The 25,146-nt window shown below is 43.5% G+C and overlaps 1 protein-coding gene across 1 annotated transcript in view; it reads left to right on the forward strand.

Moving 5' to 3' along the window:
• Nucleotides 1–4,953: 4,953 nt before the first annotated feature.
• MTHFD1 (methylenetetrahydrofolate dehydrogenase, cyclohydrolase and formyltetrahydrofolate synthetase 1) overlaps nt 4,954–25,146 on the forward strand; it is a 43,292-nt gene continuing 23,099 nt past the window's right edge. The window contains exons 1-11 of the mRNA XM_074869035.1: nt 4,954–5,094; nt 12,511–12,595; nt 14,929–14,988; nt 15,681–15,734; nt 16,100–16,236; nt 16,360–16,460; nt 16,801–16,937; nt 18,353–18,464; nt 22,998–23,125; nt 23,793–23,890; nt 24,611–24,784. Of these exons, the coding sequence (XP_074725136.1) occupies nt 5,054–5,094; nt 12,511–12,595; nt 14,929–14,988; nt 15,681–15,734; nt 16,100–16,236; nt 16,360–16,460; nt 16,801–16,937; nt 18,353–18,464; nt 22,998–23,125; nt 23,793–23,890; nt 24,611–24,784 (1,127 nt within the window). The 5' untranslated portion in view covers nt 4,954–5,053. The remainder of the gene's footprint in view (nt 5,095–12,510; nt 12,596–14,928; nt 14,989–15,680; nt 15,735–16,099; nt 16,237–16,359; nt 16,461–16,800; nt 16,938–18,352; nt 18,465–22,997; nt 23,126–23,792; nt 23,891–24,610; nt 24,785–25,146) is intronic.

Consider the following 25,146-nt stretch of genomic DNA (forward strand, 5'->3'; position numbering starts at 1 on the left):
AGGACAGGCTGAGAGAGCTGGGGTTGTTCAGCCTGGAGAAGAGAAGGCTCAGGAGAGACCTTATAGGGGCGTTCCAGTACTTAAAGGGGGCTACAGGAAAGATGGGGAGGGACTTTTTACAAGGGCATGTAGTGATAGGACAAGGGACAGTGGCTTTAAACTGAGAGTAGATTTAGATTAGATGTAAGGAAGAAATACTTTCCTGTGAGGGTGGTGGAACTGGAACAGGTTGCCCAGAGAAGTTGTGGCTGCCCCCTCCCTCGAAGGGTTCAAGGCCAGGTTGGACGGGGCTTTGAGCAACCTGGTCTAGAGGAAGGTGGTTGGGACTAGATGATCTTTAAGGTCCTTTCCAACCCAAATCATTCTGTGATTCTATGACATTTATCAAGCACTCTGGCACTGTTGTCACTGGAATCAAGTGTGACACAAAAATCTTCAAGCTGTTAACAAGACATCTTTCTTCCGCAGGATGCCTAAGAGGTCAATGAGAAGTGTTGGAAGATTTCTGTGTGAAGGTACGGTGGCGTATCTAAAGGAAGTTAGCTAAAAGAGCAACGAGAAAAGCAGCCAATGGAAAATGTACTCAAGTATGTACAAATTTGTGTCACTGGCATAGTAACACAACTGGAAGTTCAGAGATAGTCTGAGCTGGTAGTTGCTGTCTTTAGAGTGACAGATAAACTACAGTCGATACAAAACCCCTGCATGGTAGAAGTGAATGGCAAGCTTGAGACAGGGGTCAGAAAAGCACTTCAGAGGCCTGTTTGTTACTGGCACTCTCTTGGACACACACAGCTTTACCTCCCCGACAGAAAAACCTACAATGAAAGTACCCTTCACTTGCTTTATAGAAAATCAGTTAATTGTAGTTAAAACTGCTCTTGGAAGTGATTTGATTAATCTGTCTGCCTTTGCACTGAAGTGGATGAGCACTCCAGGTCCCTGTTCTGCTAGTTCAGGCATCAGACCAGGAACCCTGAGGACAAGGCCAGAGAGCAAATAACCCAGGAGAGCTACTTTTGCCGTGACTGTCCAACAGCTGGCTGCATCACCAACTTGTTATTTCTGTGACATGTCTAAAATGGATGGGGCACATGAGACAGCTGAACAGATTAGGGGGTAACTACACTCAGGAAACACTTTATGATGGAACAAATGTTAGCTCATGCTATCTACTGTTACATCAACACAGCTTAGCTATAAGGGCTATTTCAAAGCATTGTACGCTGAAGTCAATCTCAAGCCTTACGTCAAAGTTCAGTCATCTTCTGATCAAAGGGAGAGTTGGCCAATAGCATGTATTTAAATGTGTTGCTGTTATCCAAATTCTCCATATCTCCATCATGGCAGTTAAGGTACATTCTAGAGTAACGTCATCCATTTAACCAATCCTGCTTTGTTCAGTGGGCCATCTCTAAGCAGGAAAGGTTCCCTGTAAGTGTTTGAAGAACCAAAGTCTAATACTGTTTTTCTGGTGTGCTTCTGCAAACAGGCTTTCTCAAAATCTCTTTTCTGACTGAGGTTTATGAAGCTAACCTAACTTTTCCATTCCTTCTCCTTTACTGAAGACAATGTCCTATCCTAACTGTCCCACTTAATAGGTGAGGCAAGACCTAACGTTCTTCCTTCATTTGATGATTCGGGGTCAGTTTCTCATAAGAAATCGCAGCTTCTGGGGCCCTGTGCCATCAGAGGCACAGCTGTTAGCTCATCAGTAACACTGCAAGTCTTTCTGGCATGCATTTTGCAGCCTTCATGGGTTTTTTTAAAGAGCAACCTCCATGACTTTTGACATGTTGGGTAAGAGGGGGTGGATGCAAAGGTAAACAATCAAACTGTGGGCCTTGCCAAATCAAACCCAGGGATGCTGGGCAGGGAGGTGAGTGAGGCAGAACAACTGTTCTGGGGCAACACTCAGAGCAGAGAGGTCTCTTACTCTGAGGCTTCAGCCTATCCTGAAGTAACTGTGTTTATCCTTCATCCTAAGAGCCATTAGGAAAAAAGTCTGCTTTGGTACAAAATAGGCTATGCTCAGAGCCATCCATTATCATGGCATTAGTTTTTCTCTCATTCTTTTTCATTAATATAGTCAAAAGAATTGTACTGAAAATGTAAAACATTGATTACTGCTGTCAACTTTGTAAACATTTTCACAATGTTTGTCTCCTTTGCCACTGTGTTTCTCTGAGATTTCCTATAGGTGAATAGAAGCTTTAACTTTTTTTACTGCATTTTGGGGCTGGATTTGACTCTGATATGAACTCAGCAGAAGGGTCTGTTCAGCCATTTCTCATCACATAATCCCTTTTCTGTTCCTTTCCCACCCCATTTCCACTATTTTGACCTCAGGATGACAATTAAAAATAAATGTTAAAGAACATGTTCTCACATAAAGGCACGACACACACAACTTCTAGGTAACAATCTCAGGTTTAGTACCTGACCGCCACATGAGGCAAGTTAGAAATACAAAAAAACTTCCTGCTACGATAAAAGGTTAGCTAGTCTGATTGTCTGGCATAAGCATTTAAAATTTATGAGTCTCTCCCTTCCCAAAAATGGGAAGAATCTGGCTCAAAAATAATGAAAGTAATAGAAGTTGTTTGGAATTATTTTTATTTCCTTCCGTATTTTTTAGACTCTACAATAAATTCAGATCATTTTCAAAGTTTTATCTGTCATGATGAGACTTTTTTTTTTCAGGAGCTGGGGCATTATGAAAAGCAGCAAGTGATGTTAATGCTCACACATGCAAATCATGCAAGTTAGCAACTCTGGGTAGGAAACCACAGCTCCTGATGGCACTAGCTTCTTCTGCTCACTCGGCAAATAAGGTCATTGGAATATTTTTAAAGTAGGTGGCTTTCTTCTTTTTCTTTTCCTGCCTGATATATTTACACTATCATCCCAAGTGTCAAATCTTTTTTGGTAAAAGCTGTTTCTGAGAGTTTATCCTGTCCTTAACTGAAGGAGTCTGTCTTTTGCATACTTTTTTTTAAACACAGTTTGTTTTTTTTCCCCAATAGTTCATTCAGGCCTCAGATAAAGGCAACAGAAGAAACAAACAAGGCACAGAATTTTAAGCAGCTAGAAAAATCCCTTCTCTCTGTTAATTGAATAATCTCAGTTTTGATTGTATAATACTGCAACAGCCTGTTGGAACATTCTAGGAAATACAAGGAATACACAATGAAAGAAGAAGAAAATCAGTTCTTTCTACCTTTTTAAATTTAGCATATAAAAGCCCCAAAATGCAAATTTTTCCCTCTTTTCCAAGTCACTTTCAAAGAGAAATTTTGGACCTTTAATCCTACAATTACAACATGTTGTTAACTTAAAGTGGTTTACCACTCAAGGTAAGAAGCTCTCCTCTGAATAAAAAAGGAAGCAGAAAAGACATCACTTGTTAGGCTATGAAAGGAAACACAAAGAAAAGCGTTATTCTCAGAGAACTTCTGAACTATGTATCATTTAGACTGCCCTCCTAGAGCACCGGAGAATTTCAAATCAACCCTAAGGCTTCTGAGCTTCTGAAACAAAAGGGCCCATATATTTCTGTCCTCACAGTTTTGCGTCCTAGGCAGAAGCTGTGAGGCCTATATGTCTCCCTTCTCAAAATTTGACAGTTCCCAAAATCCCTTTATGAAGTGATTACATTATGTAGTACATTATGGAGTAGCAGGATTGAATGCTTTCTTAGCAAACTCTTTGGAACAGGCACTTTTTTTTCCCAAACCTCTGCATTCTATGTAAAGCAAAAATCTATGTGAAAGCACTTCACACAGGCCTTTTAAGTCTCAAATTCTCAGCAGGAACACTGCTGTTGTAGCATCCAGCCCCTATTCTCCACAGCTGGATAATGTGCAGTGGTGTTACCCCATTTCTTTGCTGTACTGCCACCACACGTGGCAGATATGGCTAGGTCCCAAACCAGTAAGAATACTGCTTTACCGCAGGCACAGGAACGTGCTACTACTCCCCAACAGCAACCTAACGCTGTGGGTTCACCCCATCATCAATTCCAATTTGCCAATTCCCTGTCCCTGACCTTTTCATCATGGGTTTATTGAATTGTGGGCCTGCTCTCTAACCACGTGCTAGATATTAGCAGGAAAAACTGACGAGTCCCTTAACTTCTCTGGGTCACGGCATTATCTTGCCTGAGCAAGTCTGCCTCAGCGACATTTAACTGCTTTTTCCATCTCCAACACTGGCTGGACCCTAATCACTTATTTGCCATATGTGTGAGAAAACTGCTGAAAGCTGGCTCTCTCTGCAAGGTCCTAAAATGTCTGTGCTGGCCTGCAGAGTAAGGCAAAGCCTTGGTTATGTAAAGAACAGTACACATGGAGGACTGCACGGATCTGAGCAGCTGCCTGACAGTACGCTGCACCTTCAGCAGTCCTAACTGCATTACCTACTTCACGTACATCCCTTGTAGGCGACCGTTAGGAACCTGTTTCTCACTCTTGGCAACTCCTATGAACTTCAGGCCACAATCCCGCCCTTTTCTTCATTGCCCTCTACTATACTGGCTAGCCAGTGGTTTGATGACGTTATGTTGGACAAATCCTGAAGAGTAAGAATAACTCCTAGTGTAACCTCTGAGGAATACCACAGTACTACCCCAGGACATGAAACACATGGATTATTCTCATACCGGTTTGTGATTTTCTTAAAGATACGGCAGAACAGGGCGGCAGGGAAGGCCGTGCCCGGCAGCGCCGCCTCAGAGGCGTTTCGGCGGCCATTTCGCCGCGCCGCTTAGTCCCGCTCCCCTCAGCGCCGGGCGGGCTCCGGGCACCTCAGGGAGGCGGGAGGGGCGGGGGAGGAGATACGGCCCCGCCGCCACCGTGGGGGGAGCCCATGGCCGCCCCTCGCTGTCCCTCTCCTCCCTCCTCCGGGGCGGGGGCAGCGCTTGCGCGGTGGGGCCAGCGGCCGCCGAAAGTTTGGGGACACGTGGGTGACGGAGTAGGGCAGCGGCCGGGGCAGCCCATCCCGCAGACGCTCCGGGAGCCCCGTGGAGCTCGGCTGCTGCCTTCCCGCCCTCACCATGGCCCCCGCCGAGGTCCTCAGCGGCAAGATAGTCTCCGCGTACGTACCCCCGCGCCGCCCGCCCTTCCCGCCATGCGCCCGGCGCTGCGCAGCGCCGCGGTTCCCTCGGGCGGGGACAGGCTGTGGGGCGCCGCAGGGATCTGCGCCCCTTCGGGGTGACCGCGGTCGGGTGGCGGGCTGGGGGGTGCCTCGGGGGACCCAGCCTTGCTGGCCAGGGGAGTGGGGCTGGGGTGCTCTTTGCTTTGACTCTGCCGGGGCGAAGCAGGTTTGAAGGCACCCTAAAGCTTTTTCACTAGCTCGCTTCTTCCTGGCTGGAAACGGTGGGAGTTATTAAATGAAAACCGTATTAAAGACCTTCAGAAGAGCCTAAAGTGCTGTCACAGCTGCATTGCCCCCAGTCTGTCTGGTTCTCGGTGTCCGCGACCAGCATCAGCCCTGCGGAGTGGCTTGGGATCACTCAGCATCTTTGCGCTGAGATCAGTGCCCAGGCGGGTGTGAAATGGCACGAGGTTTTGTGTATTTATGCAGTGCTTTTGGGATGCTTTACGAGCAGGAGTTGGGAACCAGTGCTTTAGATATGGTCTTGGTGTTCATACAGTACAGGCACTGGTCACTGCTTTCTATAGAAATATCAATCAATCCATGTATTGGATAATGTCAAGATGAATGTTCACAGGTGTCCAGCTATTTGAAAGATTGTCTGACCTGAAAGGAAAAGTCTTCCTTCTGCTTTTTAGCTTTTACTCAGCTGCCAAGCCCTGAGTATAGGTGACCCTGCGTCATGTCTTTTAGTTTACCTATTTTTTCCTACTGCTACTATACATACACATCCCATATGAAAGCTGAATAAATTTCACTAACCCTAGGAAAATGCAGTGGTTAGCAAAGAGTAACACTTTGTTGTGATACTCTGTGCAAATGGGGTTTGGTTAGGTAGGTTAGTTCAGTACCTCTTCTCTGGCTGTCCAGAGAATTTGGACAGAAAGTGTAAGTTTGAAATGGTCTAAAGTCATCTCTGAAAAGTTGTTAGACCCAATGTTAGGTATTACTGCATACAACACATCTACATCCAACTGACAGTGGAGCATTTCTGAAAAGTAGGCCTAATGTGTCTTGAATCTCGATAGAAGGCTGCTTGCATATTTTTTAGTCTGTAATTTTTGGGCCAGTACCACTTGGGTATTGCAGCCTCTCAGTCCTGTGGGCTTCCTTAGACCTTATGCTTTTGGCAGTCTTGAAGCCAGCGCACTCTGCGTGCTCTGTGTGTGGTGCTGGTGGTACTTAGTCATCTGCCTACTGCAGCTTTCCTTTTTCTGGCATAAAAAGTGCGCCTAAGGTGTAGTACATCCTTTCAAACTATACGTTTATTGCAATTTTAGAGTGACTAGAAATCTGGAAAGAGGCTAGCTTGAATGTGTTGGATATGCTTTGGAGGAATTCTGAGCATTCAGCTTAAAACTTCTAGCTTCCTTTGCAGTGCATATTCTGTTACTTTCTTTTAATTTATAGATAAGGTGGTGTCACTTTTTTATTTCTGTTTGTTTTCTGTATTACATCAGCAGCTGTTTTCAGAGATGAGGAACTCTGTGATGTTGTGCAAATACCTGGGAAGAGGCATAAGCTTTTAATAGACACAGACGGGAGAAAGGATTGCTTAGCATCCACCACATCTCTAAGGTGTTTGGCTGAAGCCTATCTTCCAAAGGCATCAAATCTTGACATAAAGACAACACAAAATGGAAAAATAATTGCAGCTGTATAGCTGTCCTACTTCAGTTCGTTTATTTCTGCTGTGTTTATGTCCAGTATAGCAAAACCAGCATGTGCTCTACAGGAATGGGCCTTGCGTAGTTCTGCTTTTTCCTAGTGGAGTACTTGAAGGAGGCATGAAGAAATGGACTATCCGCCCTGCAGATACCTGTCCCTTTCTTCCAGATCCTCTAGAGAAGTGCTGGTCCAGAGGATTCTCCTTGTCCCAAGTCCACCCCCAGGCCAAGAGTCTCGCAGCAGAAGCAGTGATAGGCATTGTGGCTTTTCTAGGAATTTTCAACTGAATTGCCTGTTGTAGAAAAGGAGTGTTTCTGACTTGACTCAACTGCAGAGTCTTTTCAGTTACTGTCTTTTAGGGGGTGTTTTTTGTCACTTTATCCTTTAACCAAGAAAAGTGTTTGTTTGGAAGTCAGTCAAATATTAACAGATGAGGTGAATCAATCAAGTAGTGTTACAGCTACATAATCTTGAGGTTTTGTGTGTTTTAAATCAAAACTTGTAAGTGTTGTAAACTTTCTTCTCCTGCCACTAAGCACCCCTTCCCCAAAGGGAGGTGAAAAAAATACTTGATTCTGTCATGTCAGTTATTTAAACAAAAATCAGGTAGATCATGGCATTCTTATTTTTGTGAAAGATGCAAAGAGAATAAATACTTTGAGAGAGAGCTTCCTTGTCTCATGAGAAGATAAAGCTAATTCACACCTAGTAAGTGAACCCTGTGGTCCAGTACGACTCAGTGCCACTGAGCAGCCCTAAATACGAACAAGAACCCCTTGTGTTAGGTGCTCTACAGACACAGAATTAAAAAAATGGGAGCCTGCTCCAAAGAGGTTACAAGCTAGGAGAAAACATTGTCCGATGGACAGCAGGGCCACAGTGCTGTCATCTGTGCACATCACTACCAGGTGACATGGAAAGGGGGAGTCCTAAGGGAAAGAACGTGTAGGGGACTGCCATGTCCCCTTCATGGAACGACGAAAATCTTGGTATCCCTCTTTGTGAAGAGTGTAGATTGTAGATATGGCCTAGACTATTGTCTGAAGTGCTTGCAGCCCCACAAACGTGATTTGAATCTTTATGTATTTCTATTATGTTATCCTGTGATTAAATCACCTGATGTTTGGGTGTTGTATGTGGTAGCCAGTTTGGGATGCACACCTGATTGCTGTGATTGACATTGCAGCATGGGAAGCTGGTTCATGGTTGTGACTCACGTTTGGGGCAGACTCTTCTAAGTTTTAAAGATTCAGCTTTATGTGAAACAAACTATATTGCTCTGTTGCAGCCAGCCACATTTGAGGAGTTCCTCAAATGCTGCCTATCCCATCCCCTATGGATGATTGCTTCTTCAGCTCAGCTGTTTTCTGGCCCTCATTGGACATAATGAAAAAGCTTGTAAAAATCCAAAAACATCTTCATGTATTTATCTGGCCTGAAGAGTGCTCGGACAAGTACTTGATCTGACACAACCAAAAGAGTGGTTAAAAACCATAGGAGTGTGAAGTGGTAGAAAGAAGCAGGTAGTTCCCCGGTGAGATAATGACAGTGTGCCAGGATCATGCAGTGGTACGACAGGAGACTTGTGAACAGATTCCAGCTTTGTTCTCTAAAACAGCATCTTCCCTCAACAGGAGCCATCAGTTGAATTACCAGCAGTGTTCAGATAGACTTTCCTAAGGCAGTTCCCATTCCAGTGCCACTCCACTGGGACAGCCAACCTGTGACTTCCCCCCAGGAGAGATTCCTTTCTGTCTCCTCTTTGGGGTGCCGGTAGGGTGTTCTGTGGAGTGCTTGCTTGCAGCCTCTTCACAGTATTTGAAGATAAAGCTGTTGTCCTGCTAACTAGGATGTGGTGCCATGGAGGTTTGCAGTGTCCAGTTTTGTTTCTTTTCTTCTTGTGGAAGCAACAGAAAGTGAGCAGTGGCAGTGCTGCAGGTTCCAAGGGGGAATGGCTACAGGGACAACAGCCCTGACCAAGACAGTGCAGGACCTGGGGAGGACCATGAGCCTTATACAGCTGTTTCTGGAGGGCTGCAGCAAGAGCACTTCTGATGCATGTTTCTGAAACTTCTGGAAAGTCTGTGATCCAGGTAGTGAGGCCAAACCTTCCTCTTCGGGGGCAGGCCTCTTCTTGAGCATCATTGTCTCTAAAGGAGGTATTTGCCAGGTGATATGTTTGGCAGTATTCATGTAGACCCAGGGCCCTATTACCCAGAGAAGAGACAGAAACACAGCCTGGGGTCATCTCCAGTGTGGTGATGTGTATGCTCGCACCACAGCCACCTGAGCCATTGCATGTACATAATCCTGTGGGTGGGATTATGGTGGGGTCTGTCTGAGGAGGCACTAGCTGTGCATCTCTCTCCATTTACAGCAGAGCTGGAGGAGTGTGATTTGTCCTTTACTGTTCTGGGAAATTCAGTTAATAAATTTAAATTCTGCTCACTGTTGCAGTCTAGAGAAAGAAAGGCTAACAAGTTTTTTTAATCTTTGGAGCTGGCTTTTGCACTGTGTGCTTAGAGCTGTGTGCTGTCCTTAACCTGTGTGGACCCTGGACCCTTGTTTGCAGTGGGAGTTTGTTTGTGGACGAGTGTGTAGGCACAGGAGGGGTCTCAGCGTCAGAGGGAAGGTTTTTGGAGGAACAGCCATGTACAATTGAAAATTTATGTTTGAAGACTTAAAAATGTTTTCATACAGCTAATAAAAATATTGTTAATTTATCAATATGAACTTTTATCTTTGTGAAGACCTGAGGTCCCTAATAGAATTTTGTAAACTGTATCACTAAGTAGCTACTAGCTTCAAAGTTTATTTTGTATCTGTATGTCTGCAGAGTTAAAACAAGGATTTTTTTTCCTTAATTTTCTCACAAACCTTTGCACCTGTGACCTTTGTGGTAAGTAGGAAGCGGTGGTACTTAACACTAGGTGGCTGTCTAACAAGTGATTTCTTGATTCAAGGCTTCTAAAGCAAATTAGCGCTGGCAGCACCACTTCGTGGGTTTGTGCGTGTCACCTTCTGTAGCTGAAGGGGAAGTGAGCTAGTGCCTAATTACAGAAAATGACAGCAATATAATATGTGAACAGACATGGCTGCTGGAGGTGAAAGCACATCACAGACCTGCCTCACAGAGGACAGAGAAAAACTAGACCCTTGGATGGGCTTGTTTCTTCTCCACTGAGAAGACTGGATTAAAAGTAAAACCCAGACCTGAGATCCTTCCCAGTCGACTGTCCCTTATGAGGGCTTTACTGCATCATAAGTTATGATATGTTTGTTTGCATTTCTTTTTGCTTGCACGCTACTAACCAGTGCTGTGCTTTCCTTACTGGACCAATGGAGGCTGTTCTTAGAAACAGCTCCCTCAAAGAGCTGGCCTGCAGCACCTTCTCAGATGCCACACACAGTGGCTTTCTGATGCTTCTTGAGATCGTTGTGTCATTGCTACAGTTGGCTTGTGAGCTCAGGCCCTGTTGTGTCTGCAGCTGTAGATTTGGTGCCTTCTCTGGGGCTTACAGCTGGAGCGTAAGGAGAGGCAGTTGGTGATTTTGCCACCCAGCAGATGAACTTCTGTTACTTCAGCATGAAGAATTGCTAGGACAAGGCTGATGAGTTCAGAAAACAGTGTCATAGCAAACAAGTCTTTGTGTCAAGTCTTTTGCAGAGGTGATAGCTAATGGAAGCCCAGGAACTATTTCTCAACTAAAATTGAAACCAACCTCTTTTACTGAAGATTGTTAAGAGACTTTGAACAGCTTAGCCAGATGCAAACACCTATAAATACTCTGAACCCACTCCTCAGGTGCAGTGGATCTCTGACCATGTGATTTGGGATGGAGCAGGAGAGATGCATGATTTGGGGCAGAGCAGGAGGCTGTGTGATTCCCTCAGGATGAGACTTGGAACAGCCTGAGGGCTGCTTCTGGCTGGGCCAACTGCAACCGTCCTCTGGGATCAGTGCTGCTGGGTTGCAGCAGAGCCCTGTGCTGCTCCCATTTCCCTTTCTCCTTGCCACTGACATTTCTGATTTGGAGCTCATCGTTGCAGGGTAGAGTTGGCTTCGCTGACTATCTGTCATCCTGGAATTTCCCTATATGGCAGAAATTGCAGCCTCCCAGCTGGCATCACCTACTTACTCTGTCCCCATACCCTTGCTGTTCGCATTTTTAATGAACTGGCACCAACAGCACCTTCTCCAGTCTGGGAAGTCTGGTTCTGCTTCGGAAGTAGCAGACCTTGTGATACTGATTTGAGGGTAGATGAGCACAAGGAGACCATCTGTGTTTGAAATGGTAGGGTGTTTGGAGCAGGGCAGACTTGCTAAAGCGTGATGGTAGCATCTTCTCATCTCTTTGAGAACAGTGGGTGGGACACGGGCTGGAGATCACGTGGAGGACAACAGACCTGTGAAGCCTCTGGTGTCCTGTGAGGTTTGCTTACCTGGCCTTTGCCTCTGAGTATCTCCTGCATTTGCAGTGAAGTGCCACAGCCTCCTTCCAGCACTGTGAGACCATCAGATGGGCACAGCTGGTCAGTTCTCTCTGAATCCTGGCTACCTTTGGTGAGGAGACAGAGCAGTGGTGCTGGGGCTGCACCCAGGCTTTTGGCAGAATTTCAAATTAGAAAGAGCAGGCTGAGCCTGGCACCAGGACCTCTTCACCACCACCTTCCCTGATGAAGGATCATGCACATGGGGCCGGGCAGCAGTTGAAAAATTAGAAAACTACAAGGCTGGGGAGAGTGGTGACAGTGGCTTTTGAGCTGTCTGCGGCTAATTTATCAGTGATGGGTACTTGTTATCTCTAAAACACTGCATAGTAAATTTGGTGTGAGTTGACATCTGAGCTAGATTAACTAATCAGTGAATCCTCTCGTGTTTCCATTTCAAAGTTTTGTTTTAGCAATTGTATCCTTAAACTTGTCTTCACTGAAGAGTTGACCTGAGCTGTGTACCAGGCTAATTTTCCTCACTGCTTCACGTCTGTCCACCTCCCATTCTCCTTCCTGCTCCCATGGAAAAGTCTTTGCCTTGTTTGGAAGCTCTCAGACGGGGCGTTTTCTTGCATGCGTGTTGGCAAGCACAGAAAGCAGACTGGAGGCAGGAAGGTGAGTGTAGGACTGCAGCCTCCCCAGCCATGGGTTAGGCCAAGCAGGCAGAAAATAGAAACACTCAGTATTGACCGGCTGTAGAAGAGGTGTATCTTTGGGTACCTCCTGTTTGTTTACCTATTTTCCAGAATTTTGCCATTGTAGATTCATCATCCTTTACCAGGACAACATGTGTGACAGTGTTGACTGGTGCCTGTGAAAGCAGGTAGTTTTGGCACAGCATATGTGGAAAGAGGATTTGCTTTTGAGTAGGGAGTTTGAAATCCCAGAAATTTCCATGCCAAATTTTGTGCTTTTTTAACCTTTGTATCCTATGAGACCATGAGGAGGAAGGTGAAGAAGCACAATGTGGACTTTTTAAAAAAAAAAAAAAAGTTTGAATGAAACTTCCAAAATGACTTAGTGATTTATGGACATTAATCTTCTTTGGAGATTGCTGCGACCTGTGTACTCATGATAAGTACGTGTTTGCCAGTCTGCCCATCTGTCATCTTTTCAACTCCTGACTTAGCACTGTATGAGAATTCAGCCCCTTGGTTAACTTCTACCTTGGTTGGTTTTTTTTTTCCTCTTCAGACAAGTGAGAGAGAGACTAAAGAAGCAAGTTGTTGAGATGAAAGAGAAATTTCCAGGCTTCAGACCAGGACTCGCAATTTTGCAGGTATTGTTTTCTTTAATGACAACTACAGAAAAATCTGTGTTGCTTTGCAACGGTAAGTGCACAGCTGATGAGCTTCAAAGCTGACTTGCAAATGGTAACATTTTGTAAGAAACAGAAAGAGCACAGTTCCCTGTGAGATGGTAACAATTCTGTGATGTCTTTTCCCCAAGTACTGGGGCCCAGAAATGTTTTGGGGTTTTGGGGTTGGGGTTTTTTTCTTTCATCAGACCCTTGCAGTTCTCCGTTTGAGCCTTATGTTTGTGAAATGGTGAAAATAGGGTTCTTGCCTATTACGAGGAAGCAGTGCTTGTAGACTCTACTCCAAATCTTTGTATTTGTGTGACCCCCAAAGACTGGCAACTTTTAGAGGTGTGCTTGTACCAGAAATCTTTGAAATGGGTGTTTATTAAGGGATTTAGTCTGCTGTCATGTCAGAACATGGAGAGACAAGGGGCAGGGGAAAAACAACCAAAACCACCTTTGGCCAAGATGACTTTGAGTGCAGGGGATGGAACAAAATCCCATTACTGAATTTGATGTCTGTCAGAAGTGTAAGTGCTACAGTCTACACAGAAACTTTTGCGAAGGAAAAAAACACTCATAAGCATAGGGGTTTGGCATGTGTTTGGCAGAATTCAGGTGATTTTTTTTTTTTTTTTTTTTTTTTCCTTGTAGCTATAAAAAAATGGAAACTTTGTGCTTAGGTCAGAAGGTGACTAACAGTAGCGTGTCATGACAGGAAGGAACTGGGTGGCCACAAGGGATCAATGGACAGAACATGGCTGCTTAGGGAAGTGGCTTCTGTTCTTATTCTGTGTTTTGGGCTCCTGAAGAGCTCTTGGTGCCTGTCTCTTGATTCCAGTGGTAAGACCACTATAGTATGCAAAGACCACGCTCCTCTTCAATGCTAGGAGTAAATTTGTTTGTGGGTTCTTTTTTTTTTTTTTTTTCTGGTTTTCTTTTCCATTAGGTTTAAAAAGATCATCTTTACAGAAGACTTGTCTTCAGGTGTTTAGAAGGAAGGAGGAAGGTCTTTTATTTAAAATTTTGTAAGGGATGCTTTGATGGAAGTTGCAGAACTGTTGACCTTGTAAACAGTCTTCAAAAACTGCTGTCTTGTAGTGTTAGTGGAGTTTTTTCTTCGCTGGCCTGTGTTCTCTTCAATCCTTGGTTGTCTGAGTCCTTTACAAGCTGTTTGCTCTTTGGTGCTCTGACACTTTTGTAAGGCAGCAAACAGTCTGGGCTTAGAGTTCATCTCTTAGTACTGATATTCTCAGCTGTCTGTTTTTCAGTTAAATCAGGACAATTAGCTACAATAACTCCACACAATATGTGCTTTTTTCTTGGGAGGTATCTGATGTCCTCTGAGCTCAAAGAATAAGTTAATCTTTATTTTTTGTCCTGTAGTCCGGAACGTCCTCTTTTGCACAATATATGTGGTCTGTCTGCTGACATCTGATGCCTGCTCTCTTTCTTCTTTTCTGCTGTGTATGAGGCATACCTTTTCTTAAACCTAGCAGACTTTAAAGGGGACACAGCCCCTGTGTCTAACCCTAGAGAAGAAGAACTAATACATGCTGGTTGACCAGGTAATGCACTCACCCCTGCAGTTTGTAATCTGTGTGAGAACCAGGGATAGCTCCCTAGGAACAAGGTTTCAAGAGTTTGCTTGTCAGCTTTTCATTATTTGTCCCTTATTTTCTTATGGTTACAAGGAGTATTACCTTTACCAAAACATACTGAATGTTGCAAGCAATCTTCTGAAATGCAGTTGTACTGTGATCACCTAATACTGCCAGAAACTACAGGCATTTGTTCCACTTGCTGCTTTCTCTGTGCATCCCTTTGTTCTTGTTTTGTTGGTTTTTCTTTGGCAGGAAAATTCTCAAGGTATGAAACAGCAGTGGAAGAAATCTCTCCATCAAGGTGCATGTATGTGCATAAAATTAAGAATCCTGGGTATCAAAGAGGCTCAACTTTCCCGAAAGCCTTAATCAGATAATTGGATGTTATCAGCACCTGCTGATCATGTTAATTAGCTAGAGATTTAACTTTCTCAGATCAGATGGCAGGCAGTATCTTCTGCTTTGGAGAGCACTGTGTTTCTAAGGTTTTTCAACAGGTGTAAATAGTGTTTATGCAGGAGATCAGGCAACTTGCCTTTAGCTCCAGCTACTTATAGCCTCTATCAGTGTGTTTAACAGTTATTCAAGAGTACCTCTGTCTCCTTGGTGTAGCTCAAAGGAAGCCAAGAAAGCTAAGGGTTAAGCCCATCTCAGCCTCTGACTGGGTCTCTACTCTGCAGTGTGACTCAACTGTTTTTTCAACCTTAGGTTGGAAATCGGGATGACTCGAACCTCTACATTAATATGAAGCTGAAGGCTGCTGCTGAGGTAATGCCCAAACTCTTAGTATTTCTTTTTATCTTCCTACATTAGGTCAAATCTGAATATGAAAAAACAGGTGCAAGTTTTGTCTAAGCTTTGCTTGTATTGGAGAAACCGATGTTGGTCTGAATTCCTTGTTATCAGGAAGTATTAACCTGACACTTAGCCAAGTGGGGTACTCTGGTAACAACAGCGTGGGTTGGTGCCACTTTTTGTGTGATCATCTCCTAGATCACGCCGTCTGAAGTGCTGATGCTCTGTCTTTCCTGAACTGTGGCCATGCACTTACCCTCCCTGAATGTCTTGTACCTGCAGTTGCCTTGCATCTGTCACCAAGTGGTACATGACATGCTACAGCAGAGCTGGGAACCTAGATGGGTCCCTGTTTCCCTGGGTGGTACCTGGCATCTTCTCTGCTAGCATTTCAAGGCAGCATGCTGTCAAACCCAGATGATGATGTTCACGTCAAAAGGTGAATAGGACAGTTGAAATACGGACCAATCTAAGTAGGCAAAGCACTAATCTTCTCTTTCATTGATGGTATTTCCAGATAATAGGACTGTAGCCACAGGAGCAGTAGATAGACCTGGGAAATGTGACAGAATGCAGCTGTGGCTGGGCTGGTCTGAGAGAATAGCCAGATCAATCTCTGATGTCTGTTCAGAAATCAGATAATTTGTTGGTATTCTCATTTGCAGATTGGGATCAGTGCCAATCACATAAAACTGCCAAACACAGCAACAGAAGCTGACGTAAGTAACACAGCCAATAATGAAAAATACATAATTTTGGTTTTGAGCTCGAGATAAGCTTATGTTTTCCTCTCATTTTATAAAAAAAGACTGCTTGCCCATAGATATTAACTGATGATAAAAGACATGGAACCTGCTGAGATTTTTTTATTTTCAAAAGAAAACTAAAACATTGCAATGTAAAATTTAGAGACTTTGACAGGTATTTTTCTAAAAATAAAAAATGTGAGTCATTTATATTCTTGGGTGGAAAAACTAAACGTACTGTGTGTGTCTGTTACTCCAGATAGGACTGTACTTTTTCCTTTGCATCAGTCATATTTCAGTTTATCGGCCATTAGGTTTTTGGTCTTTACTTGTTGTAGGTCCTCAAGTGCATTGCCTCTTTGAATGGAGACCCTGCTGTTCATGGCTTTATAGTGCAGCTGCCACTTGACACTGATAAACCCATCAATACAGAAAAAATAACCAATGCTGTTGCACCTGAGAAGGATGTAGATGGGTAAACTTACTTCACCCCTGGAGAGCATGACAGCTACTCCAGAAAGAAACTTTTTTTTTTTTCTTTTGAATGGTGACCATGAGGCTGGGAGTCTTACTTGGCCTTTGTTCTTTCAAAATGCAGCTTAAGTAGCATCAACGCTGGGAAACTCTCTAGAGGGGACCTTGGAGACTGCTTTATTCCCTGTACACCAAAAGGATGCATGGAACTTATCAGGCAGACAGGTAAGGAGGTTTTCATCCATTTTTTCATGAGTGCAATAGTCTTCAATAAGAGGAGAAATTACACGCCTTGCAAGGCTATGCTTTGCATTGAAACTTTTGCTGAGGTGCCACACTTCATCTCTGCCTTTCCAGAGAGGAAAATAACTAGTTTTAAAGTGGTCCTTCCTTCCTCCCTCTCAACTCCAATTCCCTATCACACACAACCCAGAAAGAAGAACAGTATCCTGAAGTACCAGTGCCAGACTTAAACTGACCAAAAGACTCCAGAGCCGTTTGAGTTAATTCGTACTAGAATGCGCAATGACCTATTTTTACTTTCTTCTGACTTTCTGTGGTGCAGGCATCCAGGTTGCAGGGAAAAGAGCTGTAGTGGTTGGTCGCAGTAAGATCGTTGGTGCTCCCATGCACGACCTGCTGCTCTGGAATCATGCAACGGTAACCACTTGTCATTCAAAGACCTCAACGCTGGCTGAGGAGGTAAGGACAGAGTAGATGCATGAGGCTGTAGTTACCTGCTGCAAGCCAGTGCTGTCTGCTGCACATTGCTACTCGGTGTATTGCTACTCTGTCATTGGGTCTGGGTTGTCTTTCATCTGAAACATTTTCCCAGTCCTGTTCGTTGCATGGTTGTGTAAATACTTCCACTAGAATAGGATGCTGATTATGTTTGGCCTTAATTAGAGGGTTGTAATTATAACAGTAAAATTATTATTCTTATTTTCTTTGGGCAAGTGCTGAGAATTTAATCATCCCTTCCTAATCTCCATGTAGTGGCCTGCAAGACAGCATATGTTTTAATTTTTTTCCAAAAAGGCCAGGTGGTCTTTTGCTTTAATGGCTGGGAAATGCTAGACCAAGTGTTTTCTCTAGGGTTGTTTTTTTTTCCCAGTCTATTTTCTATGACTGGGAGTTGGTACCATTTTCCTCTTAGGCCGGGAGAGTGACAGAAATAGTGTGTTTCTGTGCTGCCACCTACTAGGATTTCGTTGAGCAATCAACACTTCCAGGCTCTGTAGGCAAGCATTAAAGCTGAAAAGGGGGTAGGTGTATTTGAATATAACTGGCAAAGAAGATCAGAAACGCTGCAATGCTTCATGCCATTAAGTTGCTGTTCTATAAGACTGTCATTAGGTTAATTAACAATTGAAGTGCTAATTCTTAATGAAAACTTAAAAATTAAGTTCATCTCCCTTGAAGATTAGAAGAAAAAATTCCAAGGGATAGCAGCTTCCTAAGCAAACCTGAATGAAGCAGTGCAAGAGCTGATGACAAGCTTTAGTCAGAGTCTCTAGCACCAGCTTTGTGACCAGACCTGTCAAATTCACCGAGTACTGTCTGAAAGAATATCAGTGCTGAATTACAGTCAGCTTTCCCTGGAGTTGCATGTTACACAGTCCTGGACATAAAAACCACGAGACAGTGCTGCCACAAGCGAAGTGCCGCTTAGAGTTCTGTGCAGGGGTTGTTCTTGGCTGGTGTCTGATGAGTGCTGGGTATATTTCTAGCATTGAAAAGAGCAGCTGAATATGCAGGGATATTCGAAGGGAGGAAGATAAGAATATGCAGAAGGCTTTATTTTTATCTAAAAGTAGTCAGTATGATCCACTTGGGAATCATGGAGGAGTTCAAAGGAGGTTGTGAAGTGTCGACTAGCAATAGTTTAGGGTAGGAGAGTGAAAATAGGCCATAATTTCCGGCTGCAGGAATTTGTCTGTGCCAAGGAACTGCTAGTGACCTTTAACTGCTGACGATGCCCTTCCGTCCCTCTGATGGCAGTGGGTGAGCACACAGTTTCTCTGCATTTCAAGCTGATCTAAGTTGCTGTTGAAGCACCTCTGTGTTTTTCCACTGCCAGTGTGATACAGAGTTGTTTGTTTGGCTTTTTTTCATAGGTTGGTAAAGCTGATATCCTGGTGGTTGCAGCTGGTAAAGCTGAAATGGTAAAAGGTGAATGGATCAAACCTGGTGCAATCGTAATAGACTGTGGAATTAACCATGTGCCAGGTGCGTGGGTAATGTATAAAGAGTGGGGATGTGTTTATTTGTATATAAATACAGTTGCTAAGTAAGTACATGGATACTGTTTCCTTGGTGTTTCTAGTCAATGCGGACTTCTTTCTCTTTTAAGTCTGTCTTAGGTAATGGTGCCAGCCTCTGAAGATGCCAAAATAAAAAAAGTTCATCCGAAGTACTATCCTAAAGCAGATCAGTGGCCATTTTGTTTCTGCCTTCAATGAGGCTGACGATTAGTAGAGGAAAGAGAAGACTTAGGAAATATTACAACAGAATATCCATGTAATTTGCCCCAACTACACAGTGAAGTCTTGCTGCTGTTGTCACTTGTGAGCGTGCAGCTTTGCTGTCATTACTTTGCAGTTAGATCTGATTAAGCTGTTCTGTTTGAAATGCATTAAATGGCAAATAGTCTCTTAAAGTAGCTGTGGATTTGCTGAATTCAACATTAACTTCTTAGGCTTGAATGGCTGTTGTCTTGAAACAAAGCAGCTTCTGCAAGAGTATTGGTGACAGTGGCTCTGGCATAGAACAAAGTGCTTTAACATAATGGATTTTAGGGTAGGATTTCACTTAGCTACTCCTTGCTTATAAAGGAGGAACAGACAGTCTGGCAATTTCTGTTTTCATCTCATTTTAAATCCAAATTACAGATATTGAATGATATGGAAAATTAGTCACCATCCAACTATCTCTGCTACGCCCACAAGGCTTTTAAAAGGTAGTTTTCATAATTAATCAGTCATTTTGTTGCCATTATTTAATGGAATGTAAAGAAACTTCTGTTCAGCAGTCTTGTTCCTCAAAGATGACATTGAGTTGCATTTAAAAACATTAGTCCTCTGTCTAATTAAAATTAAAAAGTCATCTGATGTTGCTGTTTGTTGCTCGATGTATATGTGCCAAGCTACCCAAACTTAGGCAAATTGCCAGAACCCACAGGGTCACTGCTGCTTTGCTAACATGTTGCAAATAAAACTACCGTTGTGTTTCTGACATATGATGGCATGACCTTTTCCCTGTTTCTTTTACAATTAGTCTGCCTTGGGCAGCGCACTGAGATCTGAGCTTCTGGTACAGGCAGCCTAGTCAGTGTTGCGTGGCAATATGCTTAATGGTGTTGCAAGACTCGGTAATCAGGGCTTGATAGAGTATCATGGAAATTGTCAGATTTCAAAATGATGGATGCCACAGGCTTATTTTTCCTGTGGTTTTCTGAAGTTGATGAGTTTTCCTGCCTCCTCCTCCCTTCTGATAGGTTGCGAAAAAGTTTTCAGATGAATCTTTTGGGAAATCAGTGCCAGAATTGTAGGAATTGTGATGCTACAGAAAGAATGGCAGCTAGTTTGCCAGCTTCTGCAGCTACATCACTGCACAGATAGAATATTGCTGCTAGCTGTGATGGTGCTTTGAATGTGGCGGGGGGAGAAACATCACAGTTACCACACATCTTAGCATAGCTGTAAGTGCACCCAGCTAGGTGTTTCCTAGAGGTGAGTTGCAGCTGGAGGACATGGCAATCTCTGGATATGCCTAAACTTTGCAAGTTTTGGTGGCCTGTACAGGCAAATCCCAATATAATTTGACATAACAGGACATTAACTTCATGTGGGCTTGCCAAGTTGGAGTTCAAAGAGTTACAGCCATGTAGCACCATGCAAATGCAGCTGTTGTGCTTTGGAATGGAGGGTGGCCTGTATACTCCCGAGGCTCTCAGTTTGGAGGCTAGAATAGGCAGTTCAGGCACATCTGGCTTTGTGTTCATGTGTGTTCCAGCTGAACAGAATTTCTTCCGGGTCTCCAGATAGAGATAGAGGATCTTCTGAAACCTCTATTAGGGCAGAAAAGTGTGTCTTATTCCCTTTCCAAACTGGATTGTTATTATCTTTCTCTCCCCACTGTTGCAGTTGAAAGGGTAGTCCAGCAAGTATTCTGAATGCCTTATTCCATGCTTGTAGAAATTGCTCTGCTGCAGGAAGGGAGAGCAATGTAGCCAGAGGATATTCTCAGAGATGACATAGTCTCTGGAGTGTCCCTCCCTGAGTCCTGATGGAGGAAGCAACCCCGTTCAAAGTCCTCCTCTGCTATGGGATTTTGCAGGCCTAGCCAACAGGGAGTCTTCAAGTGGGGTAAGAGAGCAGCAAAGGAGGATTAGTGTCTGTGGATCTTGGTGCTGTGCTCTTCAAACACCAGAAAGATACAGAAAGCCCTGACTTGATGCTCTGTATCTGCATGTACTGGGAATCAAGCTGGCATCACAGGCCTATAAGATCAGATTGTACTGGATCCCTCATGAAACACCTTTCCCAGTGGTGTCCAGAAAAAGAAGCAGACTGCAAGCAGGTGGTCTCATGTTTTATAGATGACGGCTATGTATGGCCTTGTGTGTTTGCAGTCATATATCCACCAGAAACTTGTTACAGTTGCGTATACATTGGCACAAGTTTGCTTGGAATTAGTGAATATTCCCAGCCCTTGTCTGGAGAAAGTAGGCCTGTGAATGAGCTCCAGTCCAGAAGGTGCACTCAAGCTGTCTCTCATGCGGCTGTCTCTGGAGATAGATGGAGATCATCATACCTGTTCATTCCATACATCTAGGCATGTCCTTCACTTCTTTGATCTCAGAGTCCTTGGATGCTCTCTGTCATGTGTTCCAGCTGGCTAGAGAACCTACTGGACCAAAGAAGACACAGGCACTGGGAATGGTTATAGTGTCACTGATACTCTCTGTAACTAGTTCAGGGTTTTTTAAGAGTGGGATGATGAATATTGTGAAGGTGAAATTATGGGGAGAGACGGAAAGTGTTGTATGTGAGCTTTCCTTCAAAAGAGTATTTTAAAGGTAATTGAATAGCTCCTAAGCTGTGCTCAGCAGTGCTTGGCATGAGGTGCAGATGCAGAGGCAGGGACTAGGGGTTTGTTTGATTTCTGCTCATCACTGTGTCTATGTAACAGATTAGGCTGTTTGGGTTTGGAGTGCCTAATTCATCGCTTATTTTCTTCATTCTTAGGCCTGGAGTCTTCCTGGCCAGGGTGGCTGGTAAGCGTGCTTGACATCCTTGGAAGAAAATATGATTGTTATTTGCCTTTTGCAGCCTTAATTAAACTGGTCAGTAGACTGGAAGGCCAGATTGGTCTGCAGTTCAGGCAGCAAAGCTGACAGTGGCTGTAGCAACACTGTTTAACAGCTGTGATGTTGTTCAAGCTTTGAACTTTAGGGAGGAGAAGTGTTGCTTAAAACACAAACACAGCAAAACATCCAAGCTGCTAATTGTCAGTAACAATGCAGCTAAAAATTAGTGTTGGCAGGCGCTGCTTTTGTTCCCTCTTTGGTTTTAACATAATCAGCTGTTTAGGAGCTTGGTTTCTCTTCCGCTCCTCCCCCTCACCAAATATATGTTAAAGTTACTGATTGTGTTCTGTTCAAACATACAATTACTGTATGCAATATAATATTTCAATGTAACAACATTAAAATCTATCTTCAGGTTTTTCACACTGCTTAAAAGTTCCCTAGACTCCTCATATCTGAAATGAAGATCTGCCACTCCAGGAGAAACTTAAAGTTTGTTTTTTTGATATGCTCTGTCTATAATCAGTGAGTTCCTTAGATGACTGTGCTAGTTTACTAATGCATTTTGTCTTTTTCTCTCTGTATGGGTGAGATTAAAGGTCACCACTGGAAAAAAGTGCTATATCTGCTTCTGAATTGTCAGGTCTTGTAGTGCAGCAGGATACAGCAATTTTTTTTGGCAGAGAGAAAGGAGATTATTCTACTGGAGCTCTCTTAAACCACCCATGAGGTTTGTTTTGACAAGACTGATCTCTGAACTGCAGCATTTACTGGTCCATCATTAGAATGGCAATGAGTAAGCTCAGTATTTTCTGTCTTCAGTTTCGGTAAAGGCGGGTGATTACATTCGATACTAAGGCCTAGATGTCCTCCAAAATGGAACAGAGCAAATGTAAACCTGGGATTTTGGAACAAGTCAGCCATGTTTCTTCTCTCACTTCTTCTAGACCATTGGTTTATATATCCTTCAAATTGGAAGCTTTACTAATCCTTCAGAACAATACAGCAGGAGCTGCGAGAGGATGGTTCAGGCGACATCTCTATTGTATGTCCCATTTGTGTTTTATTATTGCACAGATCTAAGACTTGGTCTGTGCTTTGGTCCCCCTGCATTTGTTTGGGAGTCATTTTCAGACTGCCCTGTGGGTCATGTGTCACTGAGAAAATACCAGCATTCTCAAGGACAGGGAGATCTGACTGGCTGAGGACAAATGATGCTTAATGGGAAGACGTGTTGCACAAGCCATTGACACTCTCTGAGTGAAGTATGATGGTAACAGCCTCATCTTGTGATACTGTTTTAACTTTTTCTTTCTTTGCAGCTTCCTGGGTACTCAGCTTCTGGTTTGTTTACTCCAACAGAGGAAAAGACTTCTCCTTCAGTCAGTGCTGCTTCCTCTGTTGTTTTGGTAAAATGTGATGTGTAACTTACTTTTTCCTTAAATCCCCAGACAGCACAAAGGCCAGTGGAAAAAGAGTTGTAGGAGATGTGGCATACAGTACAGCAAAGGAAAAAGCTTCCTACATTACCCCAGTTCCTGGTGGCGTTGGGCCTATGACTGTGGCCATGTTAATGCAGGTATGTGGGCAGACTGTGAGACTGCTGGTCATCTTTATGTTTGCCTTTGGGGTATGTTGCTGCTGACCATCAGCACGCTACCAAAGCAACTGATGCTTTCCTCTTGCTCTTACAGAGCTGTAGTTAGCATTTCCAACTTCTAGTCCAAACACTTTGGATTCAGTTAACTGAGAAAGAAGATGAACCTTAAGGAATGTTAGGACAGAGGGTTTTGGTTTGGTTTTTTTTAAGTGGGTTGGTTGGTTGGGTTTTTTGAGTGTGGTCTCTCAAAACAGTGAGAAATGGGCTTGTCTTACAATGGGCTGCAATTCTAAAACTATCCATAGGGTAATTGGATAAAAAGGAGGAGAGTAACAGTATAAGCCAGCTCCCTCTGTTTCCTGCTTTGCTTAAGAAACCCTGCTGGCACAGAACACCCCAAAAAATCCAGCAAACTGGAAAACAGATAGGTAAATGGATAGATAGATATGGTGGGGTTTTTTTTTCTTTTTAAGAAAACTACGAGCAGAATCTCATTTTGAATTGTTAGCAAATGCTTTAATCAAAGCTCTTTGTGTTAATCCCAAACTGAGACAGATGGGAGGGGAAAACCTTTCTGAGTCTCTTTGTTAACCAGCATGGTTCATACAGTGGTGGTTGCTGTAATGCATTCTCATGCTCATTTTAGAGCACAGTGGAGAGTGCACAGCGTTTTCTGGAGAAGTTCCAGCCTGGAAAATGGAATATCCAATATAACCAGCTTACCCTAAAGATGCCTGTTCCAAGGTAATGCTTTCAAATAAAGCCACTGGCAGTATTCATGCAGTGTAGTAGTTTGTAGAACTTCTGTTGCCAAACTTTGTGTAATATGGGTCATACATGTATGTAGACTGTAGCTGGTGTTGAAGCTTGGAGGGAAGTAGGAAGAAAGTGCTGTGAGGCCATCCTAAGGGAGCAGAGCTAACCTGCAGTGGTGCTGTGACACATGCTGATGTGTAGGCTTGGGTAATCCTGATAATATTAAGGCATAAACATGGATTTCCACACTCTTTAGGCCAGCTTGGTAGTTGTTGATTCAGCAAATAGCAAGACACTTGTGTTTTGGAAAATTTTCAGTCTGACTGAAATGGCAAAAACCTAGCATCTTGGAGTAGGAGTTGTTCGTGTCAAGTCCCCAGGGAGCAGTTGAAACTGTACAAAATACCATAAGGGAGCATAACACATTGCCTACAAAAAGACATTCTTGGGGTGGGAGGAGTGAGGGTCGGGTCGGTGATGGGTTTTTTGTTGTTTGGTTCGTGGGTTTTTTTTAAAGAAGAAAGGCAACTCTGAGAATGTGTCTATTCTAATGTAGCCAGTGTCAGTGGGATTGATTCATTTAACTAGAAGGAGTTAAAGCTTCCATTTGAAAATATAGATTAGGTGTTTGTACTTTATGCCATGCAGAAGCAGGGTATTTGTGAGAAGTCTTTGACTTACAAATTGACTTTGCTCTCTTTCTTTAAGTGATATCGAAATATCGCAGTCTTGCATACCCAAGCCCATTGATCAAGTTGCAAGAGAAGTTGGCCTGCTCCCTGATGAGGTGGAGCTCTACGGCCAAACTAAAGCCAAGGTTCATCTGTCAGCTCTGAAACGGCTGAAGAACCAACCAGACGGCAAATACATTGTTGTTACTGGGTAGGTACTTCCTTAACTGAGGCATCACTTACATAGCGTCAAGGTGAAAATAAATTTTATTAGCATGGTTTGTCATTGTATTGTCTTTTGGTAAGGTGACTCTGTGGAGTGCTCTGGGTTTTAGTAAATCAGACTGTGAAAATCTAGTGGTTTGGGAAATAAATTTATCTCTTGTGGCAAAAATGTAGTTTAACGTTTCTCTTCTGGAGATTAATTGTTTTGGTCTGCAAGGTTAGGGTTATGAAGGGCAGAGTGGATTGGAGTCAAAGTTCTCCTAATCTAGCAGCCTGCCTTCAACAGGAACTAGCAGGTTGTTTCAGAGGAAAGTCTTTGGCAGTTATGTGGTAATTTGCCAATCTCAT

This window comes from Strix uralensis, chromosome 4 (assembly GCF_047716275.1).
Source record: "Strix uralensis isolate ZFMK-TIS-50842 chromosome 4, bStrUra1, whole genome shotgun sequence".
Taxonomy (NCBI): Eukaryota; Metazoa; Chordata; class Aves; order Strigiformes; family Strigidae; genus Strix; species Strix uralensis.